The 19,965-nt window shown below is 46.6% G+C and overlaps 1 protein-coding gene and 1 long non-coding RNA gene across 3 annotated transcripts in view; both read right to left on the bottom strand.

The window, feature by feature from the left end:
- Nucleotides 1-5,221: 5,221 nt before the first annotated feature.
- LOC120235082 lies at nt 5,222-7,606 on the bottom strand. The gene is made up of 2 exons (XR_005529298.1): nt 6,467-7,606; nt 5,222-5,310 (listed from the first exon to the last, which is right to left on the bottom strand). It is a non-coding gene; the product is annotated as an uncharacterized LOC120235082 (long non-coding RNA).
- Nucleotides 7,607-9,104: 1,498 nt separating this feature from the next.
- LOC120235076 (myelin associated oligodendrocyte basic protein) overlaps nt 9,105-19,965 on the bottom strand; it is a 39,554-nt gene continuing 28,693 nt past the window's right edge. For both annotated transcript variants that reach the window (XM_039237193.1, XM_039237194.1), the window contains exons 4-6: nt 17,902-18,121; nt 9,676-9,750; nt 9,105-9,563 (exon numbers count right to left, since the gene is read on the bottom strand). In XM_039237193.1, the coding sequence (XP_039093124.1) occupies nt 18,082-18,121 (40 nt within the window). In that variant the 3' untranslated portion in view covers nt 9,105-9,563; nt 9,676-9,750; nt 17,902-18,081. The remainder of the gene's footprint in view (nt 9,564-9,675; nt 9,751-17,901; nt 18,122-19,965) is intronic.

Genomic DNA, 19,965 nt, shown 5'->3' on the forward strand with positions numbered 1-19,965 from the left:
TCAGCCAACAGGAAGTGAGCACACACGTCATGTGCTACTTCCGGGCTGTGGCCCATGAGCACCTTCCGCGTGTATTTTTCCTTCCTCTTCCCTCCTTCTTGACTGAGAAGGACATAACAATAGGGGTATGAGAACCCCTGTGCGGAGGATGGCAGAGATTCTGTTATGTTTGGACCTTAAGCGACTGCTTGGAGGAGAGGCGTCCAGCCAGTCCACGCACCTGCCCAGGGCTGTCACCTGGGCCAAGGCACAGATCCTGCTTGCCTTTGACCCATTAGTCAACTGCTGCTGTGTCTGTTACTTCAGCCTGGTAAGGCACAGATAATGCATGCGATTGACAAAACGCGCAATAAACCCACATTTTCCATTTAGATTTCAGCAGGCCTTTAATAAGTAGGAAATAGTCTAGACAGATGTTCACCCAGCAAACAGCAGTTCGGGGCGTGCCTGGCTTTAGTGCACATCTGGGTCTTCGGCATTGAACTAGGTCTAGGCTGGCACAGGGGAATAGATTTTCCAAAGGGTTAAGCCCAGAACATTTGGACGGTGTTGCCGGGGGCCTCACAAAGCTTCTGGGGCAGGAGGTGTCCACGTGAAGGACATCGTCAGGTCAGATAACACAGGACCGTCACTGGAGGCTGAGGAGGCCACGCTACCCGTGAGTTGTTGAGCTGCAAGAGCGGCAGTCAGTGTGGAGTCAGGCAAGTTTGGCAAAATCCAGGATCTCAGGGGATGGCGGGTCAATATGGAGGTCGAGAAAGCCAGGGTCCAGTCTGCTGGGCTCACGTCCCAGGTCCGCTCCTTACGAATTACGGAATCCTGAGTAACTTATGAATGTCGCTGGCCTGATTTATTTCTTCTTCTATAAAACTTGGGTAACAAAGCTGTGTGTCTCAAAGGGGTGTGTGAAAATTAAATACATCTAAAGTTCAGTGTCTCGCACATAGTAAGCCATCAATAAGTGATGGCTTTTTTTAAAAATGAAGATGAGTGAGACAGCTGATGGAGCAAATCTGGGGGAAATGGGGTCTGGCACACATCCGGAGCAAGGCCAGAACCAGAGTGTGGGTCAGTGCGAATTCCCGTCTGAAGCTGGGGCCTCTGATCTTTGGTCTTGCCCCACCTGTATCCAAAGGGTGGAGCGGCACGTAGGAGCATGTCAGCCACTTTGACGGGGCGGGGGACGGCAGCAGTGGGCACAGAGAGAAGGAACCCCAAGCCCTGGCAGCCTCGGAGGGGGACCCCAGGCAGTGTCGGTGCCTTGCAATTTACCAGGAAAAGAGGTAGGGCTTACCAGGTAGAGCTTGCCTCTGTGTCAGAATCTCAGATCCTCTAAATATCTGCTGTATGACTTCTGGGTGGGTCTCTGAACCTTATTTTCTTCTTCTCTAAAATAGAATAGCATTCAAAGAGCTGAATTATGACTAAATAAGGTAGCATATTAGCTTATGAAATAGCTAACAGGTCATAGCTCAGTAAATCTGTGACCCATGTCAGTGAAAGGGGAGCACCGGTGGCCATATGGTCTGTGCTGATGGGTAAGTGGCTGGGCCGGGCGTGGGAATGCTTCAGTTCATTCTAAAAACCACACTTGGGGGGCGCCTGGGTGGCTCAGTCAGTTAAGCAACTGACTTCGGCTCAGGTCATGATCTTGTAGTTTGTGGGTTCGTACCCCACATCGAGCTCAGTGCTGACAGCTCAGAGCCTGGAGCCTGCTTCGGATTCTATGTCTCCCTCTCTCTCTGTCCCTCCCCTGCTCGTGCTCTATCTGTCTCTGTCTCTCAAAAAAGTGAATAAACATTAGAAATTTAAAAAAAAACCCACACTTGGAAGCAACACTAGTTGTGAGTAAACACTTAACGTCCAGCGTGTGCGGAGGTGGCTCTGACGTAGACGTACATTTAAGAGTCTGGGAACAAGGCAGTGCCCATCCAGGGGGGCAGCCCCAGAACCTTCCGTCTCCTCGGCAGTGTCCCCCTGTCCTCAGGGCTGCTGTTGGCCTGGCTCGGGACGCGTGCTCCCCGCTCCTCCTGGCCTCCTTCCACAGCCTCCATCGTAGCCTCCTCTGCCCCTGTGCCATGGCTCCCACTTCACAGACGGACGCTCTGGTGGTTGTGTTTGCATTCTCTGTAGTATGGAGCTTGCTGCAGCCCCCGTCCATGCTCCATGCTCTTCTGGAAACTTCCCAAGGGCTGAGTCCTTGGGCACGACGAACATCTGTTGCAGACTTTGTAAGGAAATGCTAATTCCACGGGAGTGGATTATCTCCTCCTTCGCTCCCACAGGCCTCCTACACGGGACCCGTACCCCCCACCCGGCGGTCCCTTTCCCGCCTCCGCATACGCAATATGACCTCGGCCTGGAATGGCTGATCCTTGGAAATGATACAGATGGGGTGGAGGGATCTTTGTGTCATTCGTCATCCGAGTCCAATGGATGAGAGACTGTCTACTCTTTCAACACTGGACTCCATTCCCGCATCATCTCTTTCCTGGACCTTCAACACAGCCTCCTGGCTGTTTTCCCTGCCTCCCTCCCTACTCAACGTTGTTCTCACGACCTCCAGAATGATGCACCTGACCAGCGCCTTCTTAAGGATAGAAAGTGTCCAAACTCTGGGCCAGCCAGTGTGGCTGCCCGTCAAGCTTCTGAGAGACTGGTGGCAATTCATTTACCCTTTCTGGAACTCGTTTTTCATTTATTCGTTTGTTTGTTTGTTTGTTTGTTTGTTTTGCTTTTGTTGTGCTTTTTTTTGTTTTTGTTCTTGTTTCTGTTTTGCCTGTTAAATGAGGCTCATTGGACTAAAGACCCTGATGTCTATACCGCTCTGCAGGTCCGTGGTCCTAAGGAATTGTTTTAGAACCTCAGCTGCCTTACAGACTCACATGGTGCCTATGCATGGGCACATTTCTGATTCCAAACCTCCACTCATAGGATCCATTCTGTGTGACGCTAATGTTGGCAAAGAAGTAATTTAGGCAGAATTCTTTCCGGAATTTTAGAGAACGGAGAGAGATTGACCCACGATGAGTCCACTCGTGTCTTGGGATGGAGGCATAATACCCGTGAGTATTAGAATTCAGCCAGAGGAGCAAACCAAGCAGAGGGCCCAGATTCTCAGTGTCAGGTAGAAGCCACGGCCCAGGACCTAGAGGGAAAGCCACAGCTGGGCTACATAAAGGTCAGATAGTTCTGGCAAGAGCCAGCAAGCCACGGGGCTTCCTCAAAAACTGCATGATAAAAACCTGTTCAGTCTGAATAAGGAAGCAAAGCAAGGAAGCAGGAGTGTGAGGGTGGGAAGGAGGGCCTTTGTAAGGAGAACATTATTTGGACTGTGGACTCACCGGCCTGTGACCGCAGGAAGGAGGCAGCATGTGTACTTCCGTTCCAAAAACAACGTCAAGTCCCCAACTTGCAAAGCAAAGAACTTGAACTCTTCAAAGTAGCCCTAAGTTTTTCTGAGTGCGCACGACGGGGCTGACCACCCAGCCTTCCTCAACAGTCACCATTAAAGGCGGCCTTTTCTTCTCCTCAGGTTGCTGTTCACCATCTGCAAACACCCCTGTTTCTACTGCGTATGGAAGGCCTAGAGAAAGAGCCTTCTGGATTTTTCTTCACGTACATCCATGCAGTAGGTGTTCAGCGGCGCCCAGAGCAATATTCCTCAAATGGCCACACATTCTATTCAGTTGTTTAAAGAGCCAGTAAAGGAGGGTGTTCGTATGTTGACAGCCTCCCTTGTCATCCTCTCTCGGGGGGTCTTACTTGTCCCTCAGAGACGACAGCAACAGGGACAGGCTGGTTAGAGCAGTCGGCTTTCCCCATTACCGCGAATCCCACCTGACTGGGAGTCCTCACGGCGACCCCCAGAGCAGAGAAGTCTAAGCACAGAGAACCTGCCAATCCCAAGTAGTTGACACGGCCCGTGGGTGGCGCCCAGAGGCTGGAAGCCCCCCACCCTCGGATGTGTGTGTTATACAAAGCCGAAACCGTCTTTCCTTTGGTCCTCCCTTAATTCCACAGTGTTTCCGCCGAGTACCTCCACCGCACACCCATCAGACTGTCCCACGGCGCTGCTGACTTTGCCCGAAAGCACAGCTGCGCTATCGCCTCCTTTGGGGAAAGTGGTTTAAGCTGCTCCCTGCATACGTTGGGCAACCGTGCTGTCCTTTGTTGAGGATAAATCTGCTGTTGGGTGGCCCCATTCCGATTTTGCATCAACCACAGTCCATGTCTAAGATACAGATTTTGCAAAGAACGGAATGTTATCAGAGGCATCAACTGGTGTTAAACTGACCTTTTCTTCCCTCATTTCATCATACCTTTAATTCTTACAGACTTTGACGGGCTTCATGTTGCCCCATTTTCCACTTGATTTTGGTTGTTTTTGGTTTTGTTTTTATTTTATTTTCTAATGTTTTTATTTATTTCTGAGAGAGAGAGAGAGAGAGAGAGAGACAGCGTGAGCAGGGGAGGGTCAGAGAGAGAGGGAGACACAGAATCTGAAGCAGGCTCCAGGCTCTGAGCTGTCAGCACAGAGCCCAACACGGGGCTCGAACCCACGAACCGTGAGATCATGACCTGAGCTGAAGTCAGACGCTTAACCGACTGAGCCACCCAGGAGCCCCATGGTTGTTTTTAACGCAAGCATCTTTCCCCTCACATATTTATGACCAAACTTACTCCTGATCATTCTACTTTCGGCCCCTTCACGTATTTCTTTCCCTTCTTTAATTTTAAAATCTCCGTAGAAAGAAAAGCTTGGTTACAATTTACATTTTTATGGCCTATTTTCCCTTTAATTTATCGTTCTCCTTTTTAAATACTTCAATACTTTTTTACCAACATGCTTTTTTTAAAATTTTATATCGCCCACTCAAAATTTTGTGTCCATTGGTGTCCATTTCACATTTTGTGATATCTGTAGGATTTTCTCCCCTTGGGGTGAGGCTTAGTCAGCCCTACTGCAGGTAGAGAAACTGGCTCTGATTTGCCATCTGAGGCACACAGCTGCACAGTAATAAAAAGCACCCAGATATAAGATGTAGAGCCCCTGCTTATGCACAGTGAACCATTGTTGGATAAATGACCAGGGCAACACGACATAATTTCCCGTGGTGCACATGGGCCAGCTCGTTGATAAAAACTTAGTGTGGCTTTCAGCGGGTGCCTCTACCCACTGCGCAATTGTTCGCAATTCTTAGGGAAGACCATGACTTACTACTGGGAAAGAGAAGGCAAAGAACTCTTAAAGGTCATCCCTGGAATAGCCAGAAGCCCTGGTTCTCTCCAATCTGCTGGCATCCTCTGCTAATCAAACAAACCACTTGTCACAGAGAGGTTTGGAATACTGATCATGTCCCGCCTGTCTCCTCAGAGAGAACACCAGCATCTGGCCTTCTCAAACTATTGGTTTTAAAAACTTAAGTGTAGGGGCGCCTGGGTGGCTTAGTCGGTTAAACGTCCGACTTTCGCTTAGGTCATGATCTCGCGGTTCATGGGTTCGAGCCCCACGTCGGGCTCTGTGCTGACTGCCAGCTCAGAGCCTGGAGCCTATTTTGGAGTCTGTGACTCCTTCTCTCTCTGACCCTCTCCTGCTCACGCTGTCTTTCTCTCTCTCTCTCTCCTAGAAATAAATAAAAAACATTAAAAAAAATTAAAAACTTAAGTGTAGGCCTCACACACAGCTTTGTAAGTAAACAATTTCAGAGACCAGGTATGTTTTTCAGACAATTCTGTTTTATCTTTTTTTTTTCTTTATCACGTCATTATGGACCATGGCTCCCTGATACCCTAAGACAACCTTGTTTTCTTTCAGCATCTAGGATCCACAAACGAATCTTGAATTTTTTTCCCTGCCCAGAAATATGAAATCAACTATTCTCCAAGGGCACTTGTTTTTTTCACTGGAGAAAAGCTATAGGAACCACAGGCACTGGCTCTAGAAATAAGCTTGTTCCACATTCCGGCTAGAATTTGCCAGGCTGATAGCAAAAATGTCCAACAGCATGAATCGCTGTAGGGACAGAACAGATAAAGCCTCCTTTAAAAAATGCTCATAATACTTAGTCATATTTCCAGTTCAACTCTATTTTAATAAGCTCTTCTTGCCTTACTCTTATAGAAGAGTCTTTAAATCCATTTTCACTGTTCAACAACTAATTTTCCTTGTTTGAGTTAATATTAATTTACCTTATTTTTAAAATTTTTAATGTTTACTTGTTTTTGAGAAAGAGCAAGAGAGTACGTGCTCATGCGAGTCAGTGGCGAGGGGCAGAGAGAGAGGGAGACACAGAATCCTAAGCAGGCTCCAGGCTCTGAGCTGTCAGCACAGAGCCTGATGTGGGGCTCGAACTCACGAACCATGAGATCATGACCTGAGCTAAAGTCAGATGCTTAACCTACTGAGCCACCCAGGTGCCCCTCATTAATATTCATTTTTTGGAAACCCACTATATTATCATACCAAACCATGGGTCTGTATTGTGTTGACTGCCCCAAATTCAGAAGGCTCCATATCTATTCTTCTGTCTTGGCCCTCAGCTCAATCATCCCGAGACTGGCTTCACAATGAACAGATGTCATTGACTCTTTGGTCAGTATTGACCTCACACCAACATCTGGAAGGGAAGAAACCCTAGCTTCTAGGTTCTAGGAGAACCCCGCTGAAACTAAGAGTTCAGAAGACTCGGAATGATACGTCGATACCTTGTTCGTGTAATAAAAGATAAGAATAAAGTGCGGAATATACACAAAGACCACTTCTTAACGTTAAAAAGAAATCCACTGTCAATTATCACCATTCGAGCTCCCAACATGAATTTATTTTATTTTCCCTTTATATATTTTTTTCACTAGTGCCCTTGTATATCTATGGGGCAGAAATTTTAGTAAAAAAAACAAAACTGCAGTTGCACACACGCCCATGGGTACATACAGTGGCCTAAGCCAACTTACAAGGTGGGCAGCATACACCTCGCCTGATTCTGCATTCAGTGGCGTCCGCTCGTGGCTCGCAGTCAGCCATGGTGGAAGTATTTCTGCCACGGAAACTGGCAAACCCTGTAAATCAGGCCTTTCCACCCAAAGAACCATTTGTTATGCATTTGCCAGCACAACCCTGGGTTCAACGTTGGGACAATTCAGTTCTCCCCAAACTGGTCAAAATGTCAGAACATAGAGTCAATACATACATAGAATTATAAGAGTTAATCTACCAAATGTTATGGTCAAAGATCCCCCACTCGCAAAGTTTACACAGAACAGCTTTTGAGGCCTTATGTAATTTTTGCAGTACTCACTGCATAGAGTTTGCCAGAACCAACCCTTAGGAGACAAAAAGAATACAAATGGATTATAGCACATTTTAGTCATAATACTCATTTAGTTATCCGCCGGTTTCAAGTAATTTCCAGATATTTTTGATCCATCCCCAGGGGGGTTTATTCCCACAACAGACAAACACAGAGAATTCGGTCATTTCTAGTTATTAACATTTCCATGCTAATATCCAAAGTTTATGTGAATTAATACACACCATGCTCTTAGCTTCCCAATTTTGCATTCTTTTTTTAAAGTTTATTGATTTTATTTATTTATTTTGAGAGAAAGTGAGCAAACCAGTGGGGGAGGGGCAGGAAGAGAGGGGGACAGAGGATCGAAGCAGGCTCCACACTGTCAGCACAGAGCCGACACGGGGCTCGAACTCACGAACCGTGAGATCATGACCTTAGCCGATGTCAGACGCTTAACCGACTGAGCCCCCCAGGCGCCCCAATTTCATATTCTGTAATAACTGTATCTACTGGGTGATATGAAGGACAGAGCCAAGCAAGCTCTTGGTGGGAGGTCTGGCTTTGCCAAAATCTAAAATGGGCCGAAGGAATATTAAGTTTCCTTATTGGATCTGAGTGGGACTGGCCCACCCGTTTGCCCTTTCTAGTGGTCTGTCATGGCGCCCCTTGGCGTCATTCCCGGGGACGAAATGGCCTCGCGTATCTCATCACTGAAAAGTGTTCATGGTAGAGGTTCTCGTTTTGTTGTTGGTTTAGCACCTGAGTTTAGGCAGGAGGGACATTTGTACCTGAAGGCTCTGGGTAGTTCAGTTCCCCTGCCTTGTTATTGCCACTTGCCCAGAGAAGTGGCCTCCTCCGGTGAGGGCACCAGAATGCTCTGGCCTCACCTGCCAGCTGCCGGGGGACAGCACGTGCCCTGATCCCTCTTTGCGGAGGTATGGGCTTCTGAGCCGTATCTCCTCAGAGTCTAGCGTTTTCCTCCCTGGCTTCCCTCGCCCCCCAGCCCCACACCTCGAGCAGACTTCGTCTGCCATTGCCCCGTGCTCCCACTTGCCTTTTAAGCGGGGCTGGGTCAGGCTGCGCTCGCTCAAGGACACAGAGCTGCAGGCATCTGCCTGCGCTCGGCCACCCAGCCCCCAGCACCAGACTGTTCCGGATGCCCTCACCCTCCTGCACCCCGAGCTTCCCTCTCCTGATACTGCCCGTGTTACGTGCCTCCACGTTCTACAACATTCCATGATCCTCTACTGTGCTTTCCCACCTAGCACTGCAGGGAGGCAGGAGGGAGGGTGTATTCTATCTCCACCCCTTTGTCCCCACGGCACACACCTGGCGAAGCCACAGCACCACCCGGTCCAAAATGGACTCAGAGAAGGGCTCTGTTTCCTGAGCCCTGTGACCTCGGGGAGACCCCAGGCTGGTCACTAGTCCCCCAATTACCCCCCCAAACACAGTCGTGTCTGGCTAGTATTGCCGACCGTTCCTACACAGCTTGTCATGTCTGATTCTATAATTTATCTTATGTCTTCAAACCAGGAATCATTTCAAATCTTCCTTTTGACTTCCAGGGGGAGAGAGATTTCTCGGTTGGGCTTTCATTCTGTTATCATATTTTTTAAAAATTCCGTTCCATTATAGAGAGCGTTTGAGAGCTCATGGTTCCTGCCTCTTGTGGAAGTATAGTCATTGTGGGTGGTTAAAACGTATGCAGAGGGCATAGGGTTGCTCTTACCATCTACAGTTAGCTTTTTCTTTTCCTCATTTGTCTTCCAAATTTGTTACCTGCAGTAGGTATATGAGATTCACTTGTTTTAACTGCGGTTCAAGATTTTATTTACGAATATACCATTGTTGATTTACTCATTCTCCCATTAGTGGACTTTTTTATTAATTTCTTTCCCTCTCTTTCTCTTTTTTCCAATGGCAAACAATGCTTCGCTGAATAGGTGTATGTGTGCCTCTTTTCCCTGTAAATGCAAGTTTTCTCCAGGATCAGTACCTAAAATTATAATTGCTTTTTATAAATAATTGCTTGGTCATAAGTTATCCAATATCCTGGTTTGCTAGCATTCCCAGATAGCACCCCAGAAGTACCACAATAGTTTATATATTTTCGTCAATGGCTTATCAGAATTCCCCCCAGATCTTTGCCAACACCTGATAATTTTTAATGTTTGCCATTATGGTGGTTATACAACAATCTCTTTGTTGTTGTTTTGTGTATCCCTGAAGAAAGCTTTGTACGTTCAAATTGAAGAAACTTGAGTCCTGGGCAAAATAAAGAAAAACAAATTCGTATTTAATGACATCATAGTGAAACCGCAGAAGATGAAAGATGAAGAGAAAAATCTTAATCCAAGGGAAAATGCAATTTACTCACAATGGAAGGACAGAGAGGCTGACAACGTATGTCCCATTGGCAGTCAGAGGCCAGCAGGATGACGTCTTCACGGGGCTGTCGGGGGCAAAGAAGGCTGTCACCCTAGAACTCTTCTTATTCCCCCAGAGAATGTGTGTGCACGCCCCCCACTCCCTTCTTCAGAAACAATACCGCTTCTTCACCATGGCTGGGAGGTGTCTGAAGCCGGGCAGATCTGAAGAACCTCCTGCCCTCTGCTCACATGAGTGGGTCAAAGAGGGTGTATAGAAGCAAATAAAGACAGAGAGAGCTCTCTTTCCATACTTTGGAGCTACGCCTCTTTCTTTGGGTCCCTTCTACCTGAGACTACGTGAGGAAGCTTTCTGAGGAAGACAGAGAGACACACAATTTAAGAGGTTCTAGTCAGAGCTCATTTTTTTCCCTAAAAATTTTTTTTCTTAATGTTTATTTATTTTTGAGAGACAGAGAAAGAGAGGGAAACAGAACACAAGAGGGGCAGCACAGAGAGAGAGAGAGGAAGACACAGAATCCCAAGCAGGCTCCAGGCTCTGAGCTGTCAGCACAGAGCCCGATGTGGGGCTCGAGCTCATGAGTGGTGAGATCATGACCTGAGCAGTAATCAAGACTCAGATGCTTAACCGACTGAGCCACCCAGGTGCTCCAATATACTTCATTTAAATCACAGAATTTCAGAACAATATATTTTCATTATTTATTCAGTCAGCAAATAAGGACCTTGTTGGCCAGGGATGCTTGTGATGCACACATTGACTTCTGGACTTGAAGGCACACAGTTTTATTTTGATCTCTTAGATACAAGCACAAAAGTACTTACTGCTTCAGGGCCCCAAAGAAGGAGGGCTCCTAAAAACATGGATGGAGAGCAAAGTTCAAGTAGTCTTCTACAAATTTTAATGGGGAATCAGATTTTAAGACAAAATGAGGAAGAAACACACACACACACACACACACACACACACATACCCTGACTTTTTTCTTGTGTAAATGATATCCTGGGTTAAACGGGTTGGTTGGCATAAAGCATCCTTGTATGAGAAAGTCACTATAGAACATTGTTCTAAATCAGTCATATCCCGGAGAGGGTTAAAAATGTTCAGAACACAGAGCTTCCTTAAGAAGCTCTTGTTAGGTGTTGTGTGTACACTAACGCTCTTTCATTTCACAGCGACGTGCATTTCACACGTCAGAAGACAGAGGAAAATAAAATGGCACCCAACCGAATCTTCGTCCGCACAGGTAAGAGGCGTCACTGGGTTAACCCTTGCCAGGGGCCCTCTACCTTCCACCCGCACATGATTCTGAGCAAGGGGAGGACAAGGAGTGGAAGAGAAAGAAACCACCTCTGTCAGGCACCTGAAGCCACAGAAGAGAAGAAGCCACAGAAAGGGGAAAAACTTCTCTCTCTCTTCTCTCCCAGCCACACACGCATTTGGTGATATCTGCTCCTGGCTCTTCTTCTAGACGCCAGAGACCCTCTTATTAGGCCTCCAAGAGTTCACCCAAGTGAAACTTACACCAGAAGAGAGGGGTGGGGACCACATGAGAACCCCGGTTCAAGTATTTGACTGGGGACTTTTGGAGACAGGCGACCATGCAAAGACCAGCAAGTTAAAGCTGTAGGTGAAAGCAAGGTAAGGAGGTAGAGGCAGCCATGACGTAGCCATCCTAACTCAGAGGAGCACATTTGCCAGGTGTGGCGGCAGCTTGGCACCACGACGTGAACTGGAATTGGAGGGACATGCAGCCAGGACGAAGCCGGCTGTGGGTCACCAGCCCATCTGGATCATTCTTGGTCATGCGACAGTGGGCATCTGTGTGACTCACAGTGCCCCTGGCCTGGGCAGGATCTCAGCAGCTGGGAACAAGGCCTGGAGAGGACAGTGGGGCAGCGTGAAGCCCGGAGCAGTAACAATGTGTGAAGGCTGTTGGTAGCTCTGCTAGAAACCTGAAACCCAGGGGCGCCTGGGCGGCTCAGTCTGTTGAGCAACCAACTCTTGACTTCAGCTCACGTCATAATCTCATGGTTGGTGAGTTCGAGCTCTGAGTTGGGCTCTCTGCTGTCAGCCAGGAGCCCACTTCGGATAGTCTATCCTCCTCTCTCTGCCTCTCCCCCACTCATCCCACTCATTCTCTCTCTCTCTCTCTCTCTCTCTCTCACACAAAAATAAAATAAACATTTGAAATAAATAAATAATTGCGGCTCCTGGGGGTCTCAGTCGGTTAAGCGTCAGACTTCGGTTCAGGTCACGATCTCACGGTTCATGAGTCTGTGCCCCACGTTGGGCTCTCTGTGCTCAGCGCAGAGCCTGCTTCAGGAGCTCTGTCTCCTCTCTCTTTACCCCTCTTCCCTCTCTCTCAAAAATGAGCAAGCATTAAAAATTGTTTTAAATAATATTTTAAAAAGAAATCTAAAAACCAGGGTCCTTAATCTCAGGGTTGGGGGTCTGAGCTCCACATTACGCATGGAGCCTATTAATTTGAAAAGACAAAAATAAATAAAAACAAAAACCAAAGTCTTTTGTGGATTTAAGTTGTAGGCAAACAGATGAGTGAGAAATGAGATGGGAACTGGAAGAAGCCATGAGCTGGAGAGGAGACAGTCACAGCCGTCGGAGGAGACGGAGTGGAGAGAAGGCTGTGGTCTCCCCACACCCCTGCCTGTCTCTGCCCTCCCAGCCCTACCTACTGAGATCCGCAAGCAAATCAGGCAAGACCTCTGGTCTCAGAAAGAAGCTGCGGCCTAGGAAAATAATGAAGTTGAAGTTCTGAATAAACATGCTCTGCAGCTCAAACCACTCGCTCTTCATCTTTGCATCAGAGGAGAAAAATCACCGGGAAGACGGGCACGGAGGAGGGCACTTGTGGGATGAGCACTGGGTGTTATACGGAAACCAACTTGACAATCAACTATTTAAGAGGAGAAAAATCATAGGGAGGAGATACACAGGACCATTTTCAAAATAAGAATTAATTGGCAGATTAGCGCACTAAGAAGGTAGAGAGTCAGGGATATCAGATGGGACTAAACTCCATAGTAACAAGAGCCGAGGAAAGCAGACACCATTTATATTCCAAGCCAAGTAATGAGGTGTCAGCTGGAGGACAAAAGTTGGAAAATCATTCTTTTCTTTTTTTACTGCTTGTAGCCAAAGCTCTAGTTGAAAATTAAATGCAAAATCTTGCAGCTGGCAGTAGCGATCCTTAATGATCTTTATCAGCAGAAAACCAAGAACCCGTTCGAGGGTCTGACTCAGAAAGCTTAGAAGCCAGAGAGAAAGCCCAGAGGCTGTCAGCTGCAGAAGGGGATGTTTACAAGAAACAGAGGAGGAATATAGTGAAAATAGATATGTAGCAATCCGTTGGATCACTGTGTGGGGGTAAAGAAAGCCTCGGATAGCAGGCTGTTTCCTTTCGATGCATTAAGATTTATTCCTTAGACAGGAATTGTAGAAAACAACCCTGGAGACTGGCCTACTTCAGAGATCTCAGAAATAAGACCAAACCCAGGAAGATCATGCAGTAGCTCCTATCAATTAGAGGCCTGCGTCTGGCTCCCATGGGACATTCCCTGTGAGCACCGGGGCAGGCTGCTCCCACTGTGGCGTCCGCCGTTTCCCTCCTATGGAAGAGACGTGCCTACGACCGAATTAGCCGTGAATGGGCCGCCACCTGGGTAACCTATGAAGCGTCAGGAAAACCTAACCCTCTGGTCTTCATGCAACATCATTTCCTTGATGAAAAGTTGCCACAGCGTCTACTGAGTCTCACACCCACTGCAAGACTGACTACCCAAACCTCCCCGATGGCCGTCACGATAGGGATGGCTCCCCTGCGGCATGAATCAAACAGAGGTCAACAGAGGGCTGTGTGTGGACACCACCTGGGCCAAGAGGCCATTTTCAGTATCTGTTCATGTATCTGCCTCTAATATTGGCCCTAGAGGCTTCATTAACTAAGACCCACCCACTATCTCTCACTTTCAGCAGGGAGGGCTGGTTTGACTAGTGCTGATGCAAATAACTTCCAGTCTTTATCAGGGATATCCGTCAGTAATCAACACATGACAGGCTTCCAACCGCCATCACCACCGCCACCTTCTCAAACGTGGACCCAGACACTCCCAACCTTTCCTCCTGGTGAGCTTACATCTCCTAACTAAGGAAACCTTAGAAACCTAGACCTTCTTGCGGTAAAAGTACCTCTTTTCTAGACCCTACTTACTTGAGATTATCTACTTTTCTCTCTACAAAATACTTACGGCCTTTGGGTTCTAGAAGGAAAGGCACCAGTCTCTCCAGATACCACCCCTGGGCCCCACAGCCTTCAGCCTGAGGTTATGAATGGACTGTTAGGAAAGTGAATGTGCTTCAAAATCCAATGTGAATATTACTTTGGGACTTAGATTTAACACTATTTTAGAACTTAGTTCTATCGTTCAAGGATCTTTTTGAACCAAATGATTCAAATCTGATAGGTATTTGATTCGCTAGGAAGACCACCATGACTTTCCCACCCTTACACTACATCTTCCCATTGTCTCCACTCTCTGCAAACTTATTTTATGTATTATTAATGTAGTCTACTTAGTTCACATAGTTTAGGCAACAGAAATGGATTTTTAGTACCAAGTCGAATATAATACTTTCCCATAAATTTGCTAAAAACGAAAATACAGGTATAATTATCAAGACTCTCTGCTAATCTAGTACTTCTGCTCATTCGCACTTTGGATAAACCCAGCCAGTTGGTCAATAGTCAAAACACTCAACCTGGTGGTGGGTGAATTGTTGCCTAGGAAAAAAGTCGTGACTGAAATACCAGTCAGCTAACCTCAAACCTATGATGTAATGCCAAATAGTACACTCTTTGATTTAATAAATCACATAGAAAATCACATAATTATTTTTATCAGTATTTGCTTTTAGTCATGACAGTGAAGATTGTCAGACTATTTTATCCCAGAGCAACTGTTTATCTATATAAAATTAGAAGTCAACAGAGACCCTAAAAACCTGCCTTCACTGATGTGAGGATGCAGATTGGAGCTACATTGGCTCCACCTCCTTCTCATCTCATAACATGGTACCCCAGGCACCCCAGGGCTCTACCGAGCTCAGTTTGGAAATTTCTAGACTGCAGCATGATAGCAAAAAGGCCAAGGTCATGGTGTCATGGCAGCCATTGACAAATGCAAAACACTATGCAGGATAGGATGGATGTAGAGTTGATATTTATCAGAAAGAAGTTATTTGTATCATTACCCTTAACCAACACTCCTACAAGTGTGTCCCCGTGTTACAAACAAGAAAGGTGAGTACGCACAATCTTTCCGAGTTACAACTACACACTGTACTTCCAGGTCAAGGAATTATCTTAATCCAGTAAGAACACTTCATTTTGTTTAAGCAGAGTTAGTAAGTACCTGTTAATGGTATTATTAACAAGACTGACACATGTGCTATGGAGTCAGTCCAGAAGGTTCCTTGGGCCCTTCCAGGCCCGAGTCTCCACATCTCTCTGGTGTTAGAACAGAGTCCAGATGGACATTCAGCAAATGACTGTCTCACAGCACGGCACCATCCTGCTGTGATTGGTCAAGAGCTTTTGCAGCTTCCCATCGTGCAAGATTCCTGGGATTCTTTGTTCCTCAAGGAGATTACACTCTGCCTTTCCCTCTCCTGTTCCTTCACCTTCCATCCGGGACCGTATGGGACTCAAGTTTAGATCTAGGATTTACATCTAAATATGAAGTTGTAGGCAATGACTTAGTGGCCGAAAGTTGCCTCAAGTTGTTAGTTTAATTAATTAATATTAAATTCCTCTAGATAAAGGGTTCTTAAAAAATATTTCAAAAACCTGAGATGAAGTAATCTCTTTATAATTATAATCTCTTTATAATCTCCACCATCCTAGTATCTCTGACCCCTGACACTACCACCAACCCCGTTATGAAGAGATCACTTCGCCTCCGACTTCAAGACAAAATCAAAGCCACAGGCAGGAACTGCCTCAAATTCCTGCCACTGACCCTGCAAACCTACCAGAATCTACACATCCCTTTCCTCCTTCCCCTTTTCCCACTGAAACGGGACCCCTGCTCCATGCCTGACCTCCTCATCTGGGCCCCAGACCCTCCCTCCTTTCTCTTCCACTCTTGACTCCCTCAGTACCTCCTCCTCCTTCACCCACCCACTCTGCTATTCCCTTCCCAGCAGGCTTCACCATGATCCAGCGTCCCCTGAGTTCATGGAGCACCCCAGCCACGGCTCTATCCTTTGCTTCCCTTCAAGGTCAAATTGCCTCCTACCTTGGAGTACCAAGAGTGCCCTAAAATGCCACAAATGACCTCTTGTTGCTAGACCCAATAGACGCCTGTGGCTTTTCAAAAGTATCTAAGCTTTTGCAAAATCATTCCTATTTAAAAAACAACAAGCAAACGTCGATTCCGTCAACAAGTGTTTATTGAGTTCCTCCTCGTGCTGCAAACTGAGGATGTGGCAGGAAACAGGTGTTGGTGATCCTGAAAGTTACATTACAAGCAGAAGGACAGCCAAGCAGTAAACAAGCAAATAAATGAACACGACAATTCCTGAGGGTGATAAGTGCTTTGAAGGCAAACACAACTAACGAAACTAAAGTGATGAGGATGGAGAGTAACCATGGAAACCACAGTGGGTTTCCAAGGGAAACATCTCGGAGATGATGTTTGAGCTGAAGTCGCCAGGGCAGAGATCTTGGGCCAGAGCATCACAGCAGGGCGCACGGTAAGAACAGAGACCTGAATGAGTACACGCGCTGAGCAGCTATGACAACATGCTGTTTACACAGACAGAAGGAAAGAACAGGAAGAAGATAGGAGACTGTGGCTTTGCTGGGGAGGGAAAGGGCTTCTGAATCGCAAGTGGGGTGGGTCAGACCTGGAAGGCAGTGAGCCTCAGAGCCTAGGGGCTGGGTCATGACTCCATCCCCCCTCCACTGGCCTCCTAATAGAAAAGCATTAGAAGGGTTAAGGAGGAGTTGAGCTTGGATCTATTGCCTGTGTTTGGCATCCTTCAGTCCCAACTTTAAAGCCAACAGACAGATCAACAAAGCTTGGGCTTAAAACAAGCAAGGCTGGCTACTGGAGTAGACCCCGCTGGGGCCTCAAGAGAGATGAGCCCACCCCAATGCCTCTCCTTCCTTCCCCCGACTCTGAGGTGAGTAGGGAAAGTGATCCAAGAGAGGCTCCTTCAAGGCCACTGCTGGGCAAATGGTGGAACCCTAAGTCAAGATCAGGACCCTGAAGGGAGTCTGTTAGTGTGCAGTCTTCTCTCATAATCAGATTCAGTGGTCGGAGCCCCCAGGGGGCATGGGATTGAAATGAGACTTGGGGGTCTTTCTAGTATTGGTGCCTGGGAAAGAAAGTGAAAGCCCAAGAGTATTCCCCCAAAGTCAAGTTTCTCAACATACACACAAACACACAAACCAACTCACAGAAAAGCAAGAGGATCTGAAAATCCTCCATTTAACCCAGGGGCAACCCCCACCAAGTGTGCACGCATGTGTGTGTGTGTGCATGTGTATGTTTGTGTGTGTGTGTGGGGGGGGGATGTGATCTAACCAAGGCAGAGTCAGGGGATTATTTCCTATGTCCCCGATGGAGATCCCAACTCGAGGTCAAAGTTCTTTCTGTGATAGTGGGAGCAAATCAGAGATGAGAAGTCAACCCCTAACCCTACTCTATTATAATTAGGTTCAGACTTTCACATACCCTGGGATGACCTCCCACATAGCGGAGAAGCGTTGGACTGCTTATCTACCCTAACCTCCTCTCCTGTCCCACACTTAATTCTCCTCCCCTATTTTGTCTGACCCCACTGTAGTATGTGGAGGCACCAGCCAGGGTGAGAATAGAGGGATTCAGCCCTCCCCAGGGATTTAGGGGAAGGGAGGAACCAAGCAGAGGATTAATTACAAAGAAGGTCAAGGATCAAAAGTCAGATTAGGGGACAAGATGCCGGAGAGCAAGGAGAACAGATATTGGAGGATGGTAAAAGGGCGGGCACTTGACCATCTTGCTCTAAAGGCCTTGAAAGCCTGTGCACGTTCTCAGGGAGAAGAGACTGCAGCTGAGACCATACAAGCCATGCACTGAGCTCGGGAGCCCAAGGGGCACTGCTGCGACCCACCAACTGGAGCCTGACGCACAGAGATGCCCCCTCTCACCTCCAGGTGGGCTGCCCGGCGGCCCCCACACCAAGGGGACTGTGGGCGTCACCAGTTGCCGCGTCGGCAGGGGTCTGTCCCTGCATCATACTGGAAGCCAGATAACTTGCCCAAGGGCACACGGGTCAAGAGGCAGCGAGTCCAGGTGCTGAGGTGGTCCATTCGCTGGAAACTGCTCCCTCACTTCTTCCGTGGGGCCGGCTTGCTCTTCCTTTTCAATCTGGTTTACAAAAAGAAACAAAATCCACAGTGTTGCTAAGTGATGAACAAACACTCTCTCTGTGCTCAGTTAACAATTTGTAGACTACCTTTGGGGTTATCACTCTCCTGGGAAATCTAACCTTAGAATCCCTTTTCTCAATTCCCCAATTCTGGTTGTATCTGGCCAAAATAATATAATTTTTTTTCCTGGCCTGGCTTAGGAAAAAGATATTCTTTTAAAGTTCTTCTATTTTTATGTACAATAATTGTTGCTTTTCTGTTTAATCATTGCAGACAATTTTAAAACACATAAAACCAGAAAGGAAATCAAAATATTACTGCTTTCCTTAAAAAAAAAAAAAAAAAAAAAAAAAAAAACCACCCTAGTTTTACTGACCATAGACATAAAGAAATGAATGTATACATATATACGCTTAGGGTATATGAACTCACATTATGAAATTGTGACCATATTGACATGTTTCTATTTTGAGGGGAACAGACTGTGTTCAAGGAGATGAACACCACCAGTAAAAACATTGTAGGTGCAAATGGGAGGCTCAGTCCATTAAGCATCCGACTCTTGATTTTGACTCAGGTAATGATCTTGTGGTTCATGGGATCAAGCCCCACAGCAGGCTCTGTGCTGACAGCATGGAGTCTGCTTGGGTTCTCTCTTTCCCTCTCTCTCTTCGCCTCCCCTGCTTATGCGTGTGTTCTCTCTCTCTCTCTCAAAAATAAAGAAATAAAGAAACTTAAACACACACACACATACACACACACATTATAAATATGCGGCCCTGGACAATTGCTTGCAAACTTGCTCTCCAACAGAGGGGCTGCATTATATGAACCACAATTTATTTAGACAGCAGAACTCTATGTGGCCACCGTGGAAATGAGGCCATGTCAAATAATTTCGGAACGTCATCAGAGTTCTTAATTTCAAAACACAAATGAGAAAAAAAAAACCCATCAAGATACATGCATTGGGAATGTACCATACTTTTACACTGAAAACTAAGCGTTTGAGAAACACAGCTTTTCCTATAATTTGGGGAGGGGGTAGTTAAAAATTAGAAATAAAGTTCATATTTAGGTGTTAGCAATAACATTTCCCCAAACCCCAAATTATATATCAAGCTAACAAGGCTGGATACCGAGAAAAATAAGTGAAGAAATACGTTACTGAAACTTGTAGAATGAATTGCAGCCTGAGAAGGTTGGAATGCATCCCTTGAAATTTGAGAAGAGAATCTCTTTACATTTGCTGAATTGCCTCCCTGATCTCCAGACGTGGGACTGCCCGTTCCTATTAGACCTCCCCATAAATCACACTAGATCCAAACGCTGGGTGCTGGCACTCACATGGAAGCCCACAGATGCCAGGCATCACCCTGTGCAGGTAGCACTGCAATCAGCCACTGTGGCATCTTAGATGGTGTGAGCTAATTTTTTAATTAGCACTCCACTGGCAAGGGCAGCCACATGGATACCACTGAGCATGGACAATTTGTGCAGCAACAGCCCCTAAACTCCCATTCAACCAGAGGAAGCAATGGAGTTAGGGAGGATCCGCTAGTGGCCAAGATTAAACGACACAATGTATCTATTAAATGATCAACTTACCTAAGAGCATGAGATGATGAACTAAGCACTTTATGATGATAACTAATGAGGAAGATATCCTCATTTTACAGATGGGAAAAAAAAAAAGCTTTAAAAGAATAACTTTGACAGAAGAGCTCAGACTCAAACCCACATATCAGAGTCCTTGCCCTTCCCGCTGCACCAGAATGACAGCTAGGTTGCATTTATAGGTCTTATTCAGTCAATAAGGTCAGCCAAGCCCTGAGTCAGACC

Source organism: Hyaena hyaena, unplaced genomic scaffold (genome assembly GCF_003009895.1).
Source record: "Hyaena hyaena isolate Hyena2069 unplaced genomic scaffold, ASM300989v1 scaffold_121, whole genome shotgun sequence".
NCBI classification, from domain to species: domain Eukaryota; kingdom Metazoa; phylum Chordata; class Mammalia; order Carnivora; family Hyaenidae; genus Hyaena; species Hyaena hyaena.